This window comes from Lissotriton helveticus, chromosome 4_1, assembly GCF_964261635.1.
Source record: "Lissotriton helveticus chromosome 4_1, aLisHel1.1, whole genome shotgun sequence".
NCBI classification, from domain to species: Eukaryota; Metazoa; Chordata; class Amphibia; order Caudata; family Salamandridae; genus Lissotriton; species Lissotriton helveticus.
The window spans coordinates 142,353,990-142,379,859 of NC_136063.1; the positions used below are offsets into that span (position 1 = coordinate 142,353,990).

The 25,870-nt window shown below is 46.3% G+C and overlaps 1 protein-coding gene across 14 annotated transcripts in view; it reads left to right on the forward strand.

The window, feature by feature from the left end:
• PLEC (plectin) overlaps window positions 1-25,870 on the forward strand; it is a 1,130,647-nt gene that overhangs the window by 949,769 nt on the left and 155,008 nt on the right. For all 14 annotated transcript variants that reach the window (XM_078686563.1, XM_078686567.1, XM_078686564.1 and 11 more), the window contains 2 exons: window positions 10,404-10,493; window positions 25,500-25,577. In XM_078686563.1, the coding sequence (XP_078542689.1) occupies window positions 10,404-10,493; window positions 25,500-25,577 (168 nt within the window). The remainder of the gene's footprint in view (window positions 1-10,403; window positions 10,494-25,499; window positions 25,578-25,870) is intronic.

Consider the following 25,870-nt stretch of genomic DNA (forward strand, 5'->3'; position numbering starts at 1 on the left):
CCACCAGCTACTTCTCTATACTTGATATGGCTTCTCTTAGTTTTTTTGGGTATGGACTAAAGACTATGACCTTACTGACTTGTTTTGTGAAGCATTCCGGTTCTAGACCCTCGGACACCCACACCATGGCCGACATTGCCAATTAAAATAAAACATGACTAGCTCGGGTATACTTGTTATACCATATTAGTCACATTGTCTTGTCTATATGTCTTTTATTGGTTTGTGATACAGTCCGGGTTCACAATACCTTGTGCCCTTTACATCATGGCCGACCCGGTCACTCACTACACCACGTGACCTCCTCAGTTCCTAAACCAAAATTGCCACTACATCGTTTGCTTGGGCATACTTAGTGGGTGAACACATAATTATACATGGTTTCAGTAACAGGTCCAATACTAGCTCACTGCCCCACTCGACTTCCACACTGCCTGCAAACCACTACGGTTTTTTGACCATTACATCATGGCCGCCACAGTTTCTACCCATGTCACGTGACCTTCACGGAAGGGCGGAAGCGGCTAGGACTCAATGATGCCGGTTACAATAAATAACTAACACCGCCGTTCCTACCCATCTATCCGAGCTCGGCGGAGATGGGTAGGTGTTCCCACGCGGTCACGGGCTGATTAAGGTAAGATGGGGCTCCCCTATGAGACTCGGTTATTCCTAGTCTTCTGTACCTACTCCTGAGCCTTTCGAAATGTTTTTGCCCTCTAGCTACGCCTGAAGGCTTAACCCCGATGTACTGACCCGCCGACCACTCATGTGGCTCTTTGACCTTGACCATTAGGTGAGTCCTGCGCCTGGTAACTTCTGCGCCTTGTTTTGACAAACCACTTTGAGTTAGATGGTGTCACTCACATAATCATGGTTCGACCTGCCACGTTGTGACATAATGGTGTCTCTTGATTAGTCTGCTGTTTTAAACAACTGTTTTTTAAAACCACTGTTTTTTACCCTCCCCACCAACATAGTGTTAGTGTGTGTGTGTTTCACACTGCACGCTGAAACCACTTGGCATGTATAGGTTGTGTTTATCCCCCAACACCACCCCGAGCATGCCACACTATGTACACATTCTGGCGCTGACCCTCCTTGCTGTTGATGAGAAATGTACTATTAATGTTTATCTTCTTTCTTTCTCATTGTCTAGGCATAGGACTTTCCACAGAGGTAAAATATACCTACACCACATACATGACACTGGCATGTTGTTGAGTTCTTTTTATTTCATTTTTTCACTCCTATAAGGTCCTGATGAATCGCAGGTGATTTACCCAATTGCGAGAAACATGTTGACCATTTGTTCTTCAAAGTTCGTCTAGGGTCACTCTACCTAACGAGGTGACACCAAGCGAGCTCTTTCACGATTTTAATTGTAGTAGGGGGACCACCAGAATAAAACAGTTTCCGGCACCCCTTGCTGCATTTTAATCACCACACCAGGCTTACCTGCTCTCCCGCCCACACACCCGCACTTCACCACAGGGCAGTTGGATACAAAAGATCTCCGCCAAAGTGCCCCTCTTTGAGGTGAGCCCGTCGGGGATTGCACCGCCCCCCCCGACGAGGAGCAACCGCCGATGATGAAGCATGACACCCTTCTGGGTGTGTGAGGCAAAAACATCCAACAAAATGGATGCCCAAAGGTGTAATACTTACACCTCCGGTCACGCCAGATTTACCTAACCTTCCCCTTCTTACAGGAACAGTTCAGCACCCCTCTTGTTGAATCACAAAAAAATTGTGGTTATTCCATATCCCTGAAGAAGGCTTGTTGTATCAGAAAAAAGGACTGAAACATTTTCTTATTGCCATTCTTTAACGGTAGGCTCTGAAGTGCATGTGTTCCACGCCAGTGTCTCTCATTAGAGGGCTTATATCCTGCCCAACTAAGTACCGCACTTAAGAACTCCACCTCTTTTTCATCATTTTGGTATCATATTTGTCACGTAAACTGAACTGCTCATCAGATATGTTTTCCCCTATCGAATTTCAAATAAGAGAGGAGTTGTATCTGGATTTTCAATGCTCTCTTAGCTGTAGACATTAAACCTTGATATTATGTTCAAGGTACTATAAGGCTTGCAGCCATTGAAGCCATGTGCTGATGCTGCGCTTTACCTATGCGTCACTGTGTACTTCCCGCATGCGTCACTGTGCAGTATACAAGCCAGACGCTTTGGTTGGCGCGCTGCCACATGCTACAGTTGCAGTGTGCAAGCTGGATACAAAGGGTCCTTCTGTGCCCGCTCTCTGGGAGGCCTGGGTCTTCTTCCACAGATGAATGTTTGATTGTTGTTTTATGTTCCCCCTTTGGAAAATCTTGCTGCATATGTGGGTCTCTCGATGTATCACACACAAGCTGTCAAAGAGGCTCATGGGGTGCCTTACGGTAGTGAATGCTCACGTGCTTACACACAGGCGCTGGCACATGTCGATACCACGGCAGACCAGGCAGTCCCTGAACCTTACCTTAAAGTAGCAGTCACCTGTGGGTTGTCGTACTAAGGCCACAGACAGTAGTCCTTATTTGTGGTGTGGAAAGTTTTCGTTATGCAGTGCTGCGGACATCTCAAGTGGTCATTGGGCCTTGAGTGCCTCCTGTAGTTGTCTCCTGTGCATCCTCTGTGAGCGTTGCATCCTCAGCCTTCTGAGGTCACTTTGGACATCTCATTTGGTTATTGTTTTCTGGATGTCATCTGCTGGGTGTGTGTCGAGTGGTGGATATGCTTTATGTGTGAGTCGAATGGTGGATTTGGTTTGTGTGGGAGTGTAGAGTGGTGGGTGTGCTGTGGGAGTGTCGAGTGGTGGGTGTGCTGTGGGAGTGTAGAGTGGTGGGTGTGCTGTGTGTGTGTCAATTGGTGGATGTTCTTTGTGTGTCGAGTGGTGGATGTGATCTGTGTGTCGAGTGGTGGATGTGCTCTGTGTGTCGAGTGGTGGATGTGATCTGTGTGTCGAGTGGTGGATGTGCTCTGTGTGTGTTTCGAGTGGTGGATGAGCTGTGTGTGTTTCAAGCGGTGGATGTATTCTGTGTGTGTGTGTCAAATGGTGAATGGGCTTTGTGTGTGTGCCGAGTGGTGGATATTCTGTGTGTGTCGAGTGGTTGACGTGCTTTGTGTATGTGTCGAGTGGTGGATGTGCTCTGTGTGTCGAGTGGTGGATGTGCTCTGTGTTTCGAGTGGTGGATGTGCTCTGTGTGTGTTTCAAATGGTGGATGAGCTGTGTGTGTGTTTCGAGTGGTGGATTTGTTCTGTGTGTGTGTCAAATGGTGAATGGGCTTTGTGTGTGCGTGTCGAGTGGTAGATGTTCTGTGTGTGTGTGTCGAGTGGTTGACGTGCTTTGTGTGTGTGTCGAGTGGTGGATGTGCTCTGTGTGTGTTTCGAGTGGTGGATGTGCTCCATGTGTGTTTCGAATGGTGGATAAGCTGTGTGTGTGTTTCGAGTGGTGGATTTGTTCTGTGTGTGTGTATCAAATGGTGAATGGGCTTTGTGTTTGTGTCGAGTGGTGGATGTTCTGTGTGTGTGTGTGTAGAGTGGTTGACGTGCTTTATGTACGTGTCGAGTGGTCGATGAGCTGTGTATGTCCTCTGTGGTCATTTGGCATGGGTGTCTCTAGGGGTCACTGTGTCCTTGAAGCCTACTGTGGATGTGGTGGCCTTGGTGTCACCAGTAGCCATTTGCTCCTTTGCTCTTCTCCTTTGACCATGACACCTCGATGTCTCCTGTGGTCACTCTGGCATAAGAATCTCGTCTAGTCCTAGCGGCGCCTCTGATGTTACCTTGACACATGTGCAACCCTCCTGAGATGTGACGGCACTGTCTTAGTAAATTACAAAACTGCCTGGTGAGGGAAGGGTGGCTAACGTATACTTAGTCGAACCAGGAGACCACAGTTCCACCCCTGGCCTCCCCAAGTGACCAAATTGTGTGATTTTTTTAAAAAAACAAATAAAAAAGACTCTTGCTCTCAAGGTCTCTTAGTTACAATATCTGTTCATTAAAAGTATTCCAGACTTGCTGAGAAGTTCCGAATATGCCCTATGGAAAGCATAGATACCAGGTGCACAGGCATATCGCATACAGACACCCTGAGAGCATCAGTGCACCATGCACCGGGCGTAAAGTAGTCACAGCGGTGCACCCCAGAGCTCGAGGCTGTGATACTCCAGGCACATCAGTCGGTACGCTGCACTCCCTGCTGGTTCCATGCTGACCATTTCTTTCATCATCATTTGACCAAAACACTAACAGATGAAACAAGCATTTGCAATGCAAAAGGTCTCGCATTTACTAGAGGTTTTAACTATTGGCATTTACAATGGCAATAGTTCAAACTCTTGTAAATGCGAGACCTATTTCACTTCAAAGAAGCGGCCGCCATGGTCCATGGCTGTTTGAAAGTGAAAGCCCGCATGACGCGTAAAGTACGTCGTGCCTGCAGTAGGAGAAACCCATTAAAGAAAATGGTGCTTACAGACTAAATAAGACATACCGTGTCACAACAGAAGTAAGAGGGCCAGTTGCCGCCTGAGGTTACAAATGCAGACAAGGCGGCGCAAAGGAGGGACTAACAACCCTAGTAACGACTCGCAAGCCAGCGTTTACAAAGGACAATGACACAAGCCAATTAAAATCAAGGGTGGAGAGTGGGCGGGGCTACAAAGCCATACTGCATGCCTCGCAGCAGTACATGCACTGCCCAGGCTCGACCTAAAAGGCTTACAATTCTTAGCTTATGGGCCTATCTATGAGCGTCTGCTAGAGAAAGCAGCGTGACGTGTGCTTAGGTAAATGACAAGTTAGACAGTATCTTATTTGGTGCCTTTTCTGATAGTCTGAGCTGCATGTGGGTCGGTTCTCTCCATCTTTAGCACGAGTAGACAATGGACGGGTAGTTACTAAAAAAGTCTTAGGGAGTATTAATTTGTATTCCTCTTCATATCAGCGTCTGGCATACACTTTACTGCCACTATTATGCTACATATGTAATGTTATCAGCCTTTATAGTGCATAATTCTACCATTTGCATGACTATTTTAACTCTCGTATAATGAATCGGTGCATATAATGTTAGTTGGCATAGAACTAGCGCTTGTAGCACCGGAAAAAGAGGAAGCGCTCGCTGGTGTCACTTTCCTCGAAAAGTAAGTATATTAAATTTGATTGACAGGCAGGTAGTGTTGCAGGAAGTATCGGAGTGGCTTAAATATCACTCATGACCTGATGTGGCTGACACTTCCCAGCTACTCACAGGTATTAGCATATTGTCAGAGAAGAAAAAAACCTAGGTCTCGCTGCGGGCCAGTTCAGCGCTGTGACCTTTGAAGGCATCTAATGTATCACTCTTGGTGCTCTGAAGTGGATACCTGGGAGAGCAAGGGCCATGCAAATGTCATTAGACATCAGGAAATCTAGCAACACAATGTTTTCCTGTCGCAATGGAGATCATGTTCAGTGCTTTGAACAAAATAGCAGGTGGGAATAACAGCATGCACTGGCAAAGCAATATGTGACATAAAAGTGACAACATGTGAAAGACATTCACAAATGCTGTGAATCACAGCAAAGCCTGCTCTATTGACTTTGCCAATGCTGGCTAAAAGTAGCTAAAATGGATTGCTTTAGATGTAGAATTAATGCATGTAGGAGGTATTTGAATATCACATCGAGGTGAAACTTTTGAGAATTAAAATAGTCCCTTGTGCATTTAAACTGAAGCACTCCTTGGAAAGCGGAATGATACAACAAACAGCCACTAGTATGAGATGAGAGCAGTAGTCGTCTGGGTGGAGCAACAGCCCGCTCTATTTATATTTTAGAGAACTGGTAACAATGTCTTGCAGATTGCTACACTGCAAAGCTAGACCTAAGAATGTGCATGAAGTGCTTTTAGTCTTCAAGCCTAGCATTGTTCTTCCAATTTGCGTAAAATACAGCAGTTTCATTTGATTTGAGAAATAGGCCCAGACAGATGGGGTGTGAAAACGTGTGACAGTAGATCTTGGGTCTGATGATCTGAGGTATGATGGAGCAGGGGGTGGGGGGCAAAGGAGTGGATAACGGGATAGCGGGCAATAGAAGGAGAAAAAAGTGAAATTAAATGAAGGCGAAATGAAAACACTAAGTCCTAACTAAGTCCTGGATGGTCTAAGCTAAAAACAAATCCTGATATTTCTAAATGTCTAGCTGTGGGAATTGGGGCTTTGCCGAAGGGAACGCGATGCGACAGTTTGTAAAATGTTCAGCATTTCTTTAATCCGTATATTGTCCCCCGCAAAGGATACTACTGCAGATGTTGTTCCACAGGTGGTGATTTGCTGGAGGGCTCTGCATTGCCCAGGTGCACAGCTGGTATGTGGTGGCTGTGCTGGTACGGTGTAGTGATGCATTATCTGCAGAGAATTGGTTTTGGTTTCTGCTGGGTATCGCTGTTTCTGTCTTCTTTATATCATTCTTTGAACTGCCTCCTGTACTTCACTGCTCCTCGTTTGACTTTCTCCTCCTCTCTTCTCTCTCCTATCTCTCTCCTCCTCTTCCTCCCCTCTTCTGCTGCACAGCACTGGAGAGCAGAGGTATGTTTGCATGCTCTTTGCCTGTGCCCTTTGCCTGTACGCTATTCCTGATTGCTCACTGTTGACCCAGGGCTGTGTTCGGCTTGCTATAGAGTCCCTTGTGCAACCACAACATGCCTCTTCCCTCCTCGCACCACGGAGTGGCCTAGCACCACTCCCGGCTCACTCACCCTCCGAAGTACTCGGCCTGCTCTATGCAGCCCTGTAGTATCCCTTGAACTTTTATATATTTATTAACCAAAGTCATTAAGGTTCTAGTTCTGTTTCCCTGGTGTTGACTGTTGTCCAATTGGTCTTTCTACCGGCCCTCATCCCTATAGCCTCACTCCTAGCGTGGTAACTCACTGCTTCTACCAAACCTTCAACAGTGACATGGGAGCGCCATGTTTGCCTCCACGTTCTAATCGCGTGCCCCTGGGCCATCCTCCCACTCGCATGATTGGACAGCTTTGTGTCATGTGACCTATCCCTGGTCGTTTAGCACCCCCTGTACTGTCATGTGACTCTTGGCTATTCCCCAACAACCTTCCTGTTCCTTTAGCATGCCCCAGCCTCACTTGATCTCTCATTGGATCCCTAACACACGTCACTGACGCGACCTCTCGTTACCCCATAACACCTCCCTGTATTCTTCTAACGCACTTCACTGTCACCTAACCTGTCAGTGTTCTTCTACCACACGTCACTGTCACGTGATTTCCAGTTTTTTCAAACACCCCCCCACTGTCATGTGACCTCTCATTGTTCTTCTGACACTCTTCACCGTCACATGACTTTCCCGTTGTTCTTTTAATGTCTGACTGCAATGCAGCCACTCATTTTTATTTTAACTCGACCTCTGATCACTCGTTATACACACCTGCTGATCATGTGACAGACATCACCCCTTGCCTCATGTTCGATACACCGCCCATATGCCTAGAGCAGCGATACTCCAAGTAGGGCCCAAGGGCCACATGCGGCCCTCCTGAACTTTACATGTGGCCCATAGTTGAACAATAGCACTAGACTGCTGTTTACTTTACAAAGCACTAATATATATATAAAGCTATTAAATGTCAAGCATTTATTTACAGTTGAACTGAAGTAAAAAATATATATAGCACAGAATCTGTTCTGCACCATTTATCTTTAAGAGTAATCATGTACAAATATGATAAAGTCCCTTCAAAATTTCAAAAAAGTGTATTTCATTAACCTGCAGAAGTGTTTTACCTTAGTAAATCAGATTCTTAAAGTGCATCGCAATTTTTATTTTTTTTATGTGAAAACATTATTTGAAAAACATTCATGCCTCAACTCCATCCTCCAGGACAACATTGCCACTAGCTAAGTGAAATAGAACAATTGCCTAGGAGCACACAGTTTGGACAAGTGTGGAAGCTGGGATTGATCCCAGGTGTAATTTAACCACTAGATGTACATGCATCGTTTCCCCTACACCCACCTCTCAAGCACCGACCGCCACCATGCTGGCATCAAAGCGGCCCTCGGTCACGCTACAGATTAGCTTTTCAGCCCCTGAGAAAATGTTTGCGAGTACCCATGGCCTAGAGTAACTTTGTCTGTACAATTCTAGTGGTGTTGTGGTCACAATACTAATTTCCGTGCACACTGTTGAACATAGTGGGTTGTAAATTCTATAGGCTTCAGACCCGCTGTAATCGGTAGAAGCTTAATTGGGACATTACAGAAGGTGACCATCCATACACAAATGAATCTTTTTAAGAGAGGGGCACTCGAACAGCACCAGAGGTCCCTCTGCATGGGTGGGTCTCATTGGTGAGTGTAGTGAGAGTTCCTATGGCACAGTGGGTGAGAGACTCACTTTTAGGCATAGCCCTGTCACTTAGGGACACTCACTTAGACAGTAAGGAGGTGATGAATCGAATCTTAATATCTGGGAATTCTATGGCCATCATTCGATTCTACTGTGTTTTTGCTGGTCTACGACGTATGCAAATCATTTTTGGCCAGCTTAGGTCTCATCCCTTTAGAGAGGGGGAGATAAAATACTCCCACTAGGTTTGCATCCATGGGTAGGTGATATGTATCCAGGCTACAGGAGAGTGTGATAAAACGGAACGGGGAGTGTCTGCACATAGGACTGGGCTCTTTCCCAGGCTGCAGTGCGCCAGGACCAGTGTTGGGCTTAACCAGCATTCTTTCCTGCACGCCCATTGGCCAGTTTTCTCCATTCTCCAGGGCGCGTCTGGTGTGGCACCTATCAGGCGTCTCTCTCCAGGTGCAGGAGGCGAGGCCCACTGGGAGGAGGCCGGGGGACTGAATGCACCATTTGTTCTCAGATACAGTATTCATCCTTTTATTGCAAGTCAAACATTGTTGAATGTCCACCCTCCCTTGGTGCCCAGGCCAGGGACCTACCAGGGGGCAATGGGTACAAAAAGGTGTAACAAGAGCTCTTTGTTCACAGGCTTTCAGACTACCTCAACATCCCGGGTTATGACCATGAATCACCTGTTTGCAGAAATGTAATTTCAAGCAAGCATTGGAAAAGTACATATTTATGGGTTTAAAGTGCTAACGGACACAATGTCAGCACATTGGAGCAATACTTCCAACAGGGAGATAGCAAGAGAGGCTAGAAGGCTACACATGTAAAGTAGTCCCTCGTGCAGGTCAATGCAAGCACTGGATGGGAGGCAGAAGGGTACACCCAAGCAGCCAATAGTATTAGGTGGGACATGGAGGCTCTGGGCTGGTCCAAGACATGATTGACAAATTCAACAGCCAATTGTGGCTGATCAAAGAAACCCAGTGGTTAAAAGAGATAATCTCAAAGCCCAGTCTGTGTAGAATGTTAGTAATATGTCTATTTCATGCTATGCTGCCAAAACCCAGATCTAAAATATGTGTTAGATGTCCACGTAGAGTTATCAATAAAATGGTGAGGAGGACATAGGAGCAAAACACAATATATGTAGTGTATTTTTTTTCTGGATTTGATACCCTAGTCTAGAGTACAAGACCAATGATTCTTGCAAGGCACCTGGCTGTCGTACAAGATGAGTGTCACACCGATTGAGTGACACATGAGATGTCTATGTAAACCAACTCTTTACTTTGTCAGAATGAAGCCCCGTTGAGACCCACACAGTAGAAGGTCTGTAGCTTAAGTCCTCCTTCCTAATCACGATCACTGCACCCTCTTTGTGTACTGTACCTGTTGATACTTTGGCCGTATGGATCAATCCTTCAGTTGGTCTCGCAAACCTAACAAAAAAGAGTCGTCTCCGGCACCATTAGCAATAAACCACAGCATTCTGCAATACCAAAATAAGATTTGGTTTCTCATACTGAGGAATTAAGACATTTCCTTTATCGCCTACAGTAGCCCATATCTCCATGCCTTCTTCACTTGAGTTCCAAAATGGACGCCGCTCTCGCTTAAGAGGCGTCCTCTCATTCTGAAACTTTCTGCAGCCAGACATCTGATGGCCTATTACTCACAGGAAACCCCTTCATCTCATGTTGGCTGTAATTGGGGACTTTTGTGCTGATGGAATTAGAACCGAATAATGATGCATTTGGGGATTCCCAGTTAGAAATACCCTGCCCAAGAGTAGTTTGAAGTTCTATAAAGCATATATTTATTGACTGAATTGATTGTTTTATAAGTATTTTTATTTGCTAAACTGTTTTTGCTGAAAGATGTTTGCTCACTGCAGATGGTGCATGTTGGTTGTCAGCTGACTTATCGTGTCATCCCACCATCATGCTCCTCTTTCCACCCAGAAGATTCCGCAAGTCTCAAAAACAGACTGTTCCAGAATTTGGCTTACCCTATCTTTTTTCTCCGTAGGCCCAGCGTCACGTCAACGACCTCTACGAAGACCTGCGGGATGGGCACAACCTCATCTCCCTCCTGGAGGTCCTCTCCGGGGACACCTTGGTGAGTAGCCCGGGCAGTGGGGCGTATGCCTGGTTTGTGGCTTTGCTTAGCACAGATTGTCTCTGTTGTGTCACCCTCTGACGGCCTCCTTTTCCACTAATTTCCACTAATATCTTTTTGCTCTTCTTCTGTTTTTCAACCCTCTGCTCACTGGGTCCATTAACTTGGGGCTGTATCTCCAGGCCCATCCACAGTTAATTCCTACCTTATGTGTATCCACATATAATGGAAACAACCCTCCTTCTACCTCCAGTTTCACACGCGAGGAGTTGTCACTGAGACCATCTACCCGCCACTGCTAAAACGTGGATCAGTGTATTTTGGAGCATGAACCTAATCTAGATTCACACGCTCCGCATTATTCCGCCATTGGTGCAGAAAGATTCACAGTAAATCTATTTTGTTTCTATTTGCCGTTGACCAGATTAGTCATCCAGCCCCTATGACATTTAGCATAACATTGATTGTGGTCCAGGGCAAACCTTCATCTTTTCAAAGATGGCGCAGACAAACCTCCAAATTATGGTTCGGTTACATGCAGGCACTATAGAAAAGCTCTGCCTTCCCTATGCGTTACTTCAGCATGCATTAACCAACCAGCTGGAGATTTACCTTGGAAATACTGCTTTCATTATGTCTTTTTTTTCAAGATTCCTCAGAAGTGGCTGATTTTGGATTCCCTAGAAACTCAGGTTCTGAAATTGTGGGCTATTGATTAAGAATTTTCAATGTATTTTGTAAATGTAAGGTATAAGCATGCAAAATGCAGGTTGCGTATTTTTGGGGGGAGATGTGACATTTCCCAAAATGTCTGAAATTTGTGATTTCAGACAAAAAATCTGAATTTCATCTAGAATTTCAGAACCACCCTACCTTCTTCCAATTGAAGTAACTTTGAAAGCTTACGAACACTGAAAATTTGGAAAAATGTAGTTCAGAACTACACAAAGCTTAAGCCGGACTCTGAAACTGAGGTCCCTCCAGTGCTAATCTTTCCTATGGGTGTTTGGGCGAGAGCCTGCCTCCTTTTCGGTGATTGGTGGAGCTTTTACTACCTGCCCATAGCTGAACACCTCCACATGCCTGGTACACTTCTACCCTGATGCCTGATCCTCAGACCTAATCTTCCTTTAGGGACGCACCTAATTTGACAAGCGTTTTATATGAGCTTTTAGGCGCTATTATCGATGTTTTATAAAACCTGGCAGAGTTTCATTAAATAGATAAAATTGTTCATGTCAGAGAAGAAATAGTCTTTAATCCCCAAGTTTCGTTGGCCAGGACTAAAAGTGCTTCAGGCTGATTCAGAGGTGCTTCTGACTGTATAACCCAGAAATACATGAGCTATGTCCCGGAAGTGCTTCTGGTAGTCCCAGAAGTGCTTTGTCTCCTTAACAGTCAGAACATTCCCACCCTTTGCCTCCCTCCTCCTGTGACACGCTTCTGGTAGCTTACTGTTCGGTTACCTAACGCATTAACATAACTTTTCTGCTTTATTAAAATCTGTCTTGCCTTTTTTTATCCTTTGTTATTTTATTGTTTTTCTTCCCTTTCTCTTGTTTGCTGACCTTCGCCCTGACCTCTTGCCCTTTGGCCTTTGCCTCCTTTGCACTGCTCTTGCTGGGGGTAGCCGAGAGAACGCGACATTATCAGGAACTTGCGGTTGGTGAGTGGGGACTGCCCGTGTTTGCACCCAGCATGTACTGGGCATTGCATGATGCTCTGCCATTGGTTATCCCAGATTATGATGTCACTTCCTATTGAAAGATACCTCAAAGCACCAATGCATCACATAGAAGAATATGGGACATATAATGTGTGTTTATTGTCAGTAGGAAACCACACAACTCTTTTTCGTCGCATGACTAGTTTGTGAACTTTTTGCAATAAAGTTCCAACAACAGATATATAAGTTATGGAGGAAAAGTGGTTTAAAGCTGACAAATTCTGACCCCTTAGATTGTCAAGATGTCCATTTGACATGACTCTATTCTGGGAGTGGCAGCTTTTGAGGAAATGACATCATGAGAAAGGCAACCAATAGCAGCTTGTCTAAAAACCTCAGCTGCTGGAACCGTGATTGGCTGTCTTTGCCTGTTGATTCGAGAGGGAGTGGTGATTGGATGGAGGATGCATGGCTGACCTCTGCTCTGATGGTCATCTTAGGGGTTAGAAACAGATAGATGGCGGGGGCATTTTAATGTCGGACCATGTTTTTCTGATCCAAATATAGCTCAGGGCACAGGTGTTCTCCGATTAAAATTAAACACAATGCAGGCTCCGCAGAAAAGGATTTGTGTATAGGGGCCAGTCGTTGCCACTTGATTCGAAGCAACCTTCAGGAGCAACCTCTCTGTCTTGAAAGTAAACTCCCCTTCCCTACCCTCCCCAACCTCCTGTGAATACATCTGCCTCGATATTATCAATGAGGGCAAACCGATATGCACTCTTCACGGCATTTACCACCCACCCGGCGACAACCTTATCTTCTCCCAACAAATCATGGACATGATTTCAACCAACTCCGGGCGACAACTCACACAAATATACCTGGGTGACTTCAACCTCCACTGGAATGATCGTAATGATGCGGTGGTAAAAGGTCTGAAGAATTTCCTTAACGCCCTTGACCTCACTCAAATTTGCAACAGTCCGACACACGAGAAAGGCTCTATCCTCGACCTTATCATCTCCAAAGAGGCCTCTACCCAACTCGAATCTATCCAACCCTGTGACTGGTCAGACCATCATATTATCACATTCTTCATCAATGAAAAAGTTACATTTAACCCTGTTCAACCCTCCAGGCCCAAAGTCTGGAAAAGAGACATGAAAAAACTAAACTCAAACTCTCTACCCCCCAACAGCTGCAACTTACTACTTCCTCCTACGGGCATTAAGGACGTCCAATCCTTGACTGATCACTATCTCAACACTATGACCTCAATAATTAACGAAGTCGCACCCTTGCAGCTAAAAAAAGCCTCCGCAAAAATTTCCAATCCCTGGTACGACGGGAGTCTCAATGACGACAGACGTGCCATGCGAATGGCAGAGCGCACCTGGAGATCAGCTCCCTCTGCACTGAACCTAAAAACCCTGAAGAAAAAGAGAAATGCCTACTTCAGGAAAATAAAACGCTCAAAATCAGACTTCTTCAGCCGTCAGCTCGACCAAGCCAAAAATCGTCCGAGAAAGCTGTTTGAGCTTATCAGAACACAATCCAAAGAACAACCCCAACGGCTCAGCACTAATTGCGAAGCTCCCTCCTGCGAAGACTTTGCCTCTTTCTTTATCCAAAAAACGGACAACATAAAGAATGATCTCCTTATTGACGCAAGCCTCTATTCCGAACCCCACTGCATAGCACCCACTAAACCAAAAAACAATGCCACTTGGTCATCCTTTGTCACCTACACGGAAGAAGAAATTGGCAGACTGCTCAGCACTCTGAAACCATCTAATCACCTCACGGACCCCCTTCCTGCTAACGCTGTCAAAGTCCTTACACCGTCGCTCCTTCCACTCTGGACTAAAATCATTAACAGCTCACTTCTACAAGGGACCATTCCCGACTCCCTCAAAGTTGGACAAGTCACACCTTTGCTAAAGAAACCTACAGCTGACCCCTCTGACCTAAACAACTACCGTCCCATTACCAATATTCCGACTCTTGCCAAATTGTTGGAAAAATGTGCACAAATACAATTGACTCGACACATTAATCAGTTTGATCTCCTCAACTCTCATCAATCAGGCTTCCGAGCAAATCACAGTACTGAAACTGCTATGACTCACATAATTGACGACGCCCTTCAAATCCTAGATCATAACGATACCTGCCTCCTCATCCTCCTTGATCTCTCCTCTGCATTTGACACTGTCAAACATGAGAACTTACTCGAACTATTAAACACAAGAATGGGTCTATCTGGAACTGTGCTCAAGTGGTTCACGTCCTTTCTGCATAACAGGACGCAGAAATTTAAGAGCAACAACTTGATGTCCTCGCCAAGACCTGTATCGCTAGGCGTACCACAAGGATCCTCCCTATCCCCAACTTTGTTCAACTTAGTTATGGAACCTCTCACCACCTTGCTACAAGAATCCAATGTACACTTCCACATGTATGCTGATGACACCCAACTTTATCTCAAACTACAATCACCCAAAGACATCACGCTCTTGAACTCAACGATTAGAAGCACCCAATCCTGGCTGGCCTCTAATCATCTCAAACTCAATGCCCTTAAAACAGAGTTCCTTCTGATCTCACCTCCCGCGAAGACCACTACCGCACAAATGTGGCTTAAACACCTAACGGCACTCAATGTTCAACCCACCATCGTGGACTCAGCAAAATCTTTGGGCATAACACTTGACACCAATCTCAGCATGCAGGAACACATCAACAAAGCAACTAAGGGAGCGAACTACCAAATCAACACCCTTAGGAAACTTAAACCCTTCCTTCCAGCCAAAGACTTCCAAACTGCGGTACAATCACTAGTCATACCTCGAATAGAATACGGCAGCATCGCCCTCTGCGGTCTCCCCCTAGCTACTACGGCACCCATAAGAGCCTCTTTAAACGCCGCAGCGAGACTCATCACTGGATCAAAAAAACACTCACACATTTCTCCTGACTTCAAATCCCTGAACTGGCTGCCTTTTGAAGCCAGAATACATCTGAAAATCGCCTGCTTGACGCACAAAGCTGTCCACCTGAGCTCACCTAGATACCTCGCTCAGAAGCTGACGATTTCTGGAGGCTCCAGAAACACTAGAGGCACAAACAATCTTTTGCTAAAGCCTAAAAGATTCCGCAAGCAAAAAACGTATAAACGCTCCTTCTCAGGAATGGCACCCAGGATTTGGAACTCACTCCCCCCTGAAACCAGGCTCATCCCCTCTACCAGACTTTTTAAGAAAGAAGTAAAAGCTATCCTCATGGCTAAATGCACTTGAACTACTACTGGGGGTTAACATCAAAGGCTCGATACTGATCTGTACTACTTGTTCGAACCCTTTGCATTTTTGTTTGACTTTGAAATTGACTTACTTGATTGTTTATGATATCACTTAACTGTACGTTTAACACTATTGTTGTATCTGTTTATATATGCTCCCCTCCTCTGTAAAGCGCTCTGATATCTGCGAAGATCTTGTTCGCGCTATATAAAACTTTCAAAATAAATAAATAAATTTGTCTAGTCACTCTGGTCTATGCCCCCGTGGCAGCCACTAACCTGTGCAAACCTGCATTTCTTGTGGCAGGAAAGTTCTTGCGTTTTCCACTCTTTCTAGACAAAGAGAATTTCTAATGTTGATCTAACCCCCTCCCGCCTCCTCCCCATACACTAAGTGTCTGTCTGTCTGTCTGTCTAGTGTGTGCAGCGTGTAATAGGTGTTCCTTAGATGTGTAAGTGACTGCTGCTACCTGAGCCTCCGAGTTACTCAGCAGTCTTCACCTGGTACCTGCAGGCACCAGTGTTTCTCTGGCGGGCAGCGCCCTCTGGTGGTTTCCAAACAAACGTTATGAGCCCGATTCACAAAGCTATTTGCGTGTGCAAGTTTTTTTATACTTTCCGAATTGCTGATGTTCATAAATCTGGACCTCCGCAGGGTGCGGATTTATGTAAAACCTTTGGGAATCGGGCCTCCTGTGCTTGATGCTGTGTATGCAGCGTGTGCTTAACTGTGATCGTCCTCCTGTCCCCACATCAGGATCAAACAAGCATTGCATGATGGAGGCGAGCAGACGAGGGCCATTAATGGCTCAGGCGGGCCTCTCTGTATTCGCAGGGTCGCCGTTCGAGCGGCCCAGTGTTTTATGTTTTTCCCCTAAACTGTGTGACCTGTCGACAGAAGCACGGGTGGGCGCGGCTCAAGAGGCTGGGCGCGAGCCGCCTCGAGGCTGATATATTTACACCACTGGGGTGGATTGCGCTGCCATAGTCGGCGCTTTCCCCTCACATAGCAGGGGCTTTGCCACATGCACATTTTGCCGGTATATAGACACTAGTACTTACTACATATAGCGCCTCCTGATTACACTGTGTTATTATTTCAACTGGTAACATTACTAACACGTGTCGAACGTGCTCCGTGGCCTTTGGAGGGGAGGCGTACCCCCGCCCCCCTGCACAGGCCTTTGCTTCTTTCCTCTACTCAACACACCTGTTGTGTGCAGCGTTTTTATTGTGTAGATTTCTAAGTTCCTTGTTCTCCGATCACTATTAACTGCACACAGCTCACTGAAGTAGCATAACACCTTCGGAGGGTGTGTGATGCCTACTTCTACAGTGTGTGCTGCGTGATAACCCATGTGAGACTTAAGGATGGTGACTTTCAGCAGTGGGGGAGTCTACAGGTGCTCCCCACCCCCTCGTATGTGGTTTAGGAGCCAGGGGTGAATGAGGGGGTGACGGCACAAACGTGCTATTGTCTGGGCGTGAATGGCGGGCTGTTCTCTGAAGGTGAAGCATGGGGTCCTGTGTTTTATTGTTGTTGGTGAATGCAGTCGTTACTAGTGGCACTCGCTGATAGCTCCTCGAGCGTGGCTTGGGGTGTAGGCTCTATTTTAAGTGGCAGGACAGGACACTAGGCCAATCGATTAATCAAAGCATTTGAAACGGAGTTTTTTATAGTCCGATATTGAGGAATGTTTATATCGTATTACGGAGAGCTTAAGTGCAATCATGATCGTAATCGGGGTATCCGTGATAAAATCCTTCTCTCCCAAAAGTGGAGACAGTAGAAGTCGAATCATGTGTGGACTTGGCGTTGCGATATTAAACTGAGGCCATTGACTGTGAAAACACAGACCGACTCAAGATGGCGGCCCTGGCTTCTCTGAACTTAAATGGACCTGACCAAGAGGAGCATGTTAGGATGAAGAGCAGCGGGGAGATGCTACAAAGTTTGGTTGAATCTGCGCTGAAGGTGAATTTGGAGTACACTGAGGTTAATGACACACCCCACCGCTCACCGGTTAAAGGTCCACCCAACCAGCCATGTTGTAACAATCTCCCACAATAGGCGCTATAGAACCTTGCTTTGTTTGATGACGTCAGTGGGGTTTTGAGGTATATTCTGACATCACTAACCAGTTGGCCTTTTCAAGGTTGTTCCAGTGGTGAAAGCTTGTGGTGAGCTCAACTCAGTAGTGCAATGAGGTGTGATCATGGTTTAAGAGCCATTTGATCAGTTCCGACAATTTCTTCTCGAAAGAAGCCACATATTTGGGTAGTTTTTCAAATTAAAACACACCACATTATTTATCGGTGTAGATTTTTTCAGTTGAGCTCTGTTGTTTACCTCAAGTGTTATGGCCAACATGCAGTTGCTAAACAAGTATTTATGTGCTAGCCTTCAGAAAGAAGTCACAATTCTGAATTCTTTCTACGATGGGGGAGGGGAGAGTGTTATGTGTTGTGGACTCCGCCGCAGAGCTAGTCTTGGTGCCTCCACTGAAGGCGAGCATCAGCAAGAAGTGAATGTGCCAACACTGGAGCAGCAAACACGAGTGTGTATCAGGCACAAACTAATGCAGCGATTGATGTCAAATGCATCTCTGACTAACGTAGTGTCAAAGATGGTTGCTCGTCTTTATATACACTTGTTATGCCGGTATGTGGTGCCTGAGTGAATATGTGCAACCGTTGTAGGAATCTGATCGACCCCATGGTGTCTAGGTTTGGATTGCAGGCTGTTCGCTCACCTTGTCATCCTTCCCGGGGATCACTGTGATTCAACACCGCAAACGCTAGCACCAAGAAACCCCTTAGAGCGCATGCACACTCTAGAAATATACCTGGCACATTACTGTTGTGTGGTAGTTTGCACACCAGGCAGGCAGAGTGATCATCGAGCTACGGTTAACTAAGATAAACCCAGTGGAGTGCTCAACACATTTTGCATAATAAATTCATGATCAACCACTCTCATGTTGGCGAGTGAACTTTTCTCTACATCGAACACCAAGTCTCCCTCGGGTGTGCCCACCTTGAAAACCCCCCCTCTTTCTTTGCTCTGTGAGCTGAGATATCCTTTCCTTCATCCATCACTACCGCCTCCCACTGTCTCTGAATTGTTCCCTCAATGTCGTCTTCATGGTATTGCCAGATACACCGGTCCATCATGAAAATACCACTTTTCTTCGGGCCCAGAGTTAAAGGCCTCATGGGCGGAGGGACACTCCGTGACTGGCCCGTACAGGTCTCCTCGAATGTTGGTCACCCCCGGATCCTGGGCCGGAGTCTTGGGATCCAGACCACAGCTCAGGACGGGTTACGAGTCAAGAGCGACCAGACTGGCTTCTTTCCAGCTGTTTTGATAGGAAGGAAGCTTTCTGCGGCTGGCCAATAGGACCCCAGGGCGCTGCAATCAGGAGGGCTGATAGTGGGTGTGAACAGGGGCTTCCTGCCTCTTGTTCCTCCTGCTCCCCACAGGAACAGCACTTGGTTGGAAAGGATTTCCTGGTCAGATCCTGGCTGCTCCCAATGCTCAATGGGCTAGGCCAGCAATGGCGTGTTAGAACTTGGGGCGATGGGGACCCCTTTAGCTGTAATCTTTACAGACAGCAGCTTTTCATGTAAGCCAATCGCAGAAGCAGAACCGTGGCTTATTGTTTTACATCTCTTTTGGGCAGACAGGCCATATTTTTCCGTTTATATAAGAGAAGAGTGGGGTAAATTCTTAGGACAGATGTTGAATTCTTTGAAATTTTGAGGTCTCGTAAAGCGAACAGATTTATATGTACATATAAATGTATACAGAGCCTTGTGCTGTGCATGGGATTCTGTGGCGGCGTGAGGTGCGTGGAGGGAGGGGACAGATTCACCCCTTTTCCCTACATGAGGCACTGGGCACATACGTGTATTTACATTAACACCCATGTACCTTACCGTGGTGGGTTTGGCCTTGTTATTTGAAGATGTACACACTAGCCTCTGTGAAAACAGATTAATAATCATTGTGGGTTTGATTCGTAGAAATCGAAGAAAAGCACTGCACAGAAAGCATAATTCAATATTTTAATTAGTGAGGGTAGGCCACAGCTCAAACAGGGCTCTTGCGCAGTACACCATTGAAAATCTTTCTTTGCAAACCATTTTTTTAAAGAAAATTCTAGAATCCGATTTCTTGGACTAGAGCCTAATCTGCTGTAGAACCACCTGGGATAACTCACTTTACAACCTGACTCAATTTGTTTGCATTTGTGGTACATCGTTCTAGAACCTGGCTAGCTTTTTACCTGACTCAGTATGGTGCGTGGTTACGCTAGAATCTGACTGAGGTTGAGTTTAGAGCGCGGTATCGAATCTATGAAAATTAGATCTCGGCGTAATTACCGTGTTACAACCCAGGTGGATACGATCTCAGCTGTCATAGTGTTAGTTATGTAGAATATTCGGGATTTTGGAACCAGCTATTGCTCACTCTAGAACTTGATCTAGTTTGGAAGCAGCTGTGGTATGTAACTCAATAACCTGACGCAACTGCAAACGTGCAGTGGCATGCCAAGGAAGAACCTCCATTCTATTCATCATCATCTGCTGGTTTTTCTAAAACACAACTCAAGACCTCCAATCTTAAAACCCACCACTAACCAGAAGGCCACCTCTTACTCAACTGTTCACATGGAACCCTTCTCCACTTCGGCCTTCAAAGTTCCCCGAAACTAGCCTGTCTGGTATTACGCTCTGCTTATTTTCTCTGGAGTCAGTTATTTTTCTGCCACAAAGCGCCGGGACACCCCTTTGCTGGGGCAGCTGAGCGCTATATAAACTATCGTAACATAACATAACATAACATAACATAACATACTCTCTACCCCAGTCTCTCTCCCTGACACCCTTAGAGCCCCTTCTCTGCATTATCCACCCCTCCGTCACCGCAGGTACTGTACCCTCCTCGAGCAAGGGAGACCGATTATTCACCTCTTGAAACAAACAATTCACCCACGCACATTTTAAACCACCGCTCAACCACTCTTATAAGAACAGCAGCAGGACAGCAGCAACAACCACAAGCGGGTTCTGCCTTCGCTGCACTGTTCGGGTATTCAAAGATACCCTCCATGCAACTCGCATCTTAAACCACCAGACCCTCCTCTTAGCAAAGTCATTCAGAGGAAGCCCTCCATCTAGTACTCTGAGCTGGCTTAAAGTTGGGGACCTCATTAACCCTTGTGCATGCTCTTTGCAAAAAACAGCTTTTATTGGGTACCTACATTTGGCCAGAGGGTTAAAACTCCGCCCTGCCTGACAGGAATGAGTTATCAGTGGCGAATCGCACCCTTCCCCTATGTCAGCACTCTCTCCATATCCTAAATAAAATGAACTCTGAATGGGTGGCTCAATGTAGATCTATCTGGCTGTATGTGAAATGGGTTCCCGCTGCTCACTCTAGAGACAGACTCAGTTTGGGCACCGCTGTGGTAGGTCAGTTTAGACCCCACCGTGGCAGGTTGAAAAGAATGTGATTTGGAGCTCGCTGTGGTAGCTTTCGGTGGAACCCCAAATCAGCTTGGTGCCTGATGTGTGGTAGCTTAACTGGAACGTTGCCAAAGATGTAGTTTGGAACTAGCCACTACATCACTTCAAGGGTCTCTAGGCACTACACAAAATTACTTAAAATACCTACGCCAGCACCTGTGGAGGTAACACTCTATCATCTGTATGAAATGCTTTCAGTTCTGCTTAGCTTACGCTCTAGCGTTTGGTGTCTCGGTAAAGTTGTGCGCCCTGCCTTCAGCTCTTTGGATATACCTTGGAGCTGCTGGAATCCGAAGTTTCCCGCTATGTTTGTTCACCGTGTTGCATCTCATGTTGTGGTTCTCCTTGGTCCTTAGTCTATGGTTTTGCTGCCCATGGTGCAGTGTAACTTCATCCACACAACCTTCTGTTCATTTATTTTGTCAGAACTAGGCCTGAGCTGTGAACTTTGGTTTGTTAGCAGAGTTTACAGTTTTCTGCACCCCACACTCCGCAGAGTTTTTTCCTCGCTCACCAACATTAGGTTGGCAAGTGCGAGCGAGTAAAATCCAGTGCTAGACCACCTCCCATCGAGATTTCTCATCGCGAGCGATTGCGGATGGCCGCGACCGCTCGTGTTGAGAAACTATCCATTCGCTTTGAGGAAGCTGCCGCTCGAGTAGAAAATCTCATCGAGTGGCAGAAAGAAGCAGCGCCCTCTTGTGCTGCGCATGGTGGCATTCGTGCTGATTTGTCCAGTACGGGACAAACACCAGTACTAAAAAAAACGCGCAATTGGCTGGACCCAATGCACTCCACCGCATAGCACTGCTGAGTTTTTGGGTCACTTTGAACTCCGCCCAGGCCTAGACAGAACATAACGCTTACCATGCCACGTTCTGCTGGCGTGATGTTCTCAGGTCTCGATCCAAGACTCTGACATCCCCATCCTTGCTTACTGCAGCATCCCTTCTACGCTACTGATTGACACTTTGACATATAGGACCAGACTCACCCTGGCGCCAACAAACCCACCTACCCCTGGCACCGCTTCACTTTTCCGACATATAGTCTCCAATTTCCATCGCTCTGGTAGAGTAAATTTCAGAAAATGGAAATGTTCATTTTTTCCCCCCTCCGTTGCCATCGCAACGCTCTACCTGGCAAACACATCTGTGGTTGGACACCACAAGACCAGTGGCCAAGTGGCTATAAATAATTCTGTACATGGATGCCAAAAAGCAGGAACCGTCCTTGATGTGGCCACACAGCCCTTAAGTGTGGTTCCATTATGCAGGAAACATGATACAGGGCGGCGGCTTCTGTACCTTGACGTTGATTTCTCCTGGAATAATTTTAGGGGACACCGGGGTCTGGAAAAACAGAAAGTCTATTCATAATCTTCCCCTCAACCCGAGCAGGCCAGTAAAAATTGTATTCAAACGGTCGTGTGGTGCGTGCGCTGTTGCACATATTACTATGGCGTGGAGTCCTTTTTAGCACCATTGTCCCGAAGACGATTAAATGGTCAGATTATTGTTCCTTCATTTAAGCTTTTTCAAAGAATTATAAAAAAAATTTGAAATATCATTTTATGATCACCCATGCGGTAGTATGCCTGCAGAATCTTTGTTGCCATTCTTCTTCCTAGCTTTCATGTCCAAGTTGTTTTTTGGGTTTGCCTAAGCCCCAAATACTGCAGGTAGTACTGCAGTTCCCTGCCTCACCCTGACAGTTTATGGGCGTTCCACCCCCACCCAAGTCTCGCACACCCATGGAGTATGTTCAGCGCAGTCCAAAAGGACCCGAGGGAGGCTGAGGTGAGACATTTCTGGTCTTACCTTTCTTATGCGGGTTGGCTCTGACTTCAAGTGCACCATGGCCCGGGGCACCCCTCTGAAAGCAGATGTGGTGCATTCCAAGCATGCCTCCACCCTGGGTCTCCAAACAGTGGTTGCAAATCATCGCTGGTGCAATTGTGTGAAATACTCATTTTGTTCTCCTGGATGTCGTTAAGAAATAGCCCTTCAAGCGCTGCGTTCAGTGAGTAGTCTGCAGATTTCGGTCATTAAGACTGCAATGAGAGAAGCCATATTGGGTGAGGGTGGTTGTGTGCAGTACGTACTGCGTACACCTAGGTGTTTTTTCTATGAAGTTCTCAAACGGTTGTTACTGCTACAGCTGCACAGGAAAGGATACCGCTAAGGGCCAGGCCAGGCCAGATTTTCAGGCTATCCACAGGAAATAAATTAACGTACAATTGATCTGATTGGCAATCATCGTGCAATATCTTCGGCCTCCCTGGACAGTTTTTGGACCCCCTCTGATATACATAAAACTCCATAGTTTGCCTTTTTTTCCATTTTGAATTCTGAAATAGCAAATGGGTCAGGACACAACTGAGACATCTGCAGTCCTCAAATTCTGGTTTAGGCCGGATACTGGTTTCAACCTGAGGTTTCCATCTCATTGCAGCAGAACAAGCAGTGCATTGCAGATCAAAGCAGAAAACCATTTTATAGTGGAACTAAAGGCAGGGGAAAGGACCGGCGCCCTGGGCTTTGCGTGTTGCATCCAGTATAGACCAACTCTCACTGGCCTCGGCAAGCACAAGGCACCAACTTTAGATAGTGTAAAGTGTACACGCATTACTTGTCGCCTATGACGTGGCTCCCTGTCGCTGCTTCCTAAAACGTCCTGTCCAATCTGTGGGGCACAGCACGGGTCTCTTATACACACCCACCTCATGGGCACAACACCATCTCCCGGGGCACACCCATAATCTCTTTAGTACAGCACGCTCCTCCTAGGAACAAGACCAGTGTACTGAGTACCGCACCTGCCTTCTAAGCACAGAACCAACCTCTGTGTCATCCCAGCACACGTCAATTCCTTTTGTATGGCACTGGCGCCTCAAGCCTGGCATGGATCCCCAGGCCTGGCACTGGTCTCCCAAGCCTGGCATTAGCTTCTCAAACCTGGCATTAGCTTCTCAAGCCTGGCATTGGGCCTCTCAGGCCTGGCATCAGCCTCTCAGGCCTGGCACTGGCCTCTCGAGCCTGGCACTGGCCTCTCGAGCCTGGCATTAGCCTTACAAGCCTGACATTGGTCTCTCAAACCTGGCATTTTCCTCAGAAGCCTAAAACTTGTCTTTTGGGTCTCGCAAGGGCCCCTCTGTGTTTAGCAGCACCTTTCTTGCTTGTCGCTGGCCTACTCGGCATGGCACCTGCTTCATGAGCACAGCAGCCTTCTTAGCCTAAAGGTGCCATTTAGTTGCCATACATCTCAAATCCGAAGCAGCCATCCTCCATCAAATCAACATTTTAGGATTCTTATTGTTGGTGGTTGTTCGACAAGCAGGTTCGGGTAAAGCAGACACTTTTTAGGTTTCACCTAAGACAGCACATACGCTGTCTCTTACGAGACACATTGTTACCCTAGAGAGGGCTTAGAGCCCGTTGCTAACCATTGAATGGCTTCATTGTCAATCTCATTTGCTTGCTTCTGATTCATCAGCTTCCATAAGCTTCCTTCCTTTCTGTGTGCTTGTTCCTTCCATGGAGCATGGACACATTACTGTGTCCATCTACTACTCCCTTTTTCAGGTGCAACTTTTTTTTTTTGTTTAAGCACTCTACAAAAGTGTGTGGTTTTTGCATCTGTCCCCCTCATGTACTCTACCCTGTGTTCCTCAGAATTCCCTGCATTGCCTGTTTGCCTACCTCAGCACCCTAACCCAACACTTTGTTGTCCATGTGCTTCTCCCAGCCCCTTTACTCTCACTTAGTTGTCTGTGTGCTTGTCCGGCTGCATCACCAAGTTCCGCCTGCCACTCTTCATTGTACGTATGCTTCCTCCAGCCCTTCTTGCTCACTCTTGGAATGGTCATTAAAACATTAAGACGATTTTTAATTCTGAGAGAGACGAGACCCTGCAGAACCCCCTTCGCGCTTTGCTGATGCAGACGGTCCAAAGTTCGAAGTCTTACGTTTACTTTCACCTAGGAAAGAGAGTCCTATACCCTCCAAAGTTTTTGAATCAAATTAATAATTGTAACATTTTTTGAAGATAAAAAAAAATCATGGTGCTACATGAATGTAAAACTACAGTAGTAAGATCGATATATTAAAAAAAAATGTAATTATTAGTTGCAAAATTCCAGAAATCGTTTGTGTGCAGCTTTTGGAGCGCATTTTGGGAGTGATTCATCATTGCATTTTGCGCCAGGCTGTTGCTGTAAAGTGGAGTCTTAGCAGCAAGAAGCATGGCTCGTGCCGTTACACAGGAGCTTTGCGAATAGCGCTTGGACGCAGGGCAGCGCTTTCAAGTTCCTGGAGTCCTTTATTTCTCTATCTCAGAAAACGTGCCTTGGGAAGGAGGCAAGGAGTGTGCATGGCGAGACCGCGCTTGGAGGTGATGTATGTGCGCGTGGGTGCGCGTGACGTGTCTTGGGCACCTGAGGTTCTGTCCATCCACAGTGGGGCCTGTGATTGCCAGACTAACTCTCCACCTCTACTCTTTCCAGCCCCGGGAGAAAGGACGCATGCGCTTCCACAAGCTGCAGAACGTACAGATCGCGCTGGATTACCTGAAACACCGACAGGTGAGTGCTCAGCTCTGTCTCTTTAAATGGCTGAGTGTTGGCATAGTGGGGACTTTGTGTGTCTCCGAGACTGTAGTAATAACTTGAGTGCAATTGCCTTAAAACGTTTAATTCGGCCTATACGGTGTAATCAGATTAATTTCGGTAATTCTGCGTAACTTTTTGACGCTGGTTTACCGATAAATACGCGAATACTCCGGCTTGTGCAGTTATGAGTACTTTGCGGGCAAAACTCTACAGTGAGAGTGCATTTAGCGAGCATGAGTAGCAACTTGCTCTCTCTATCCATGTTC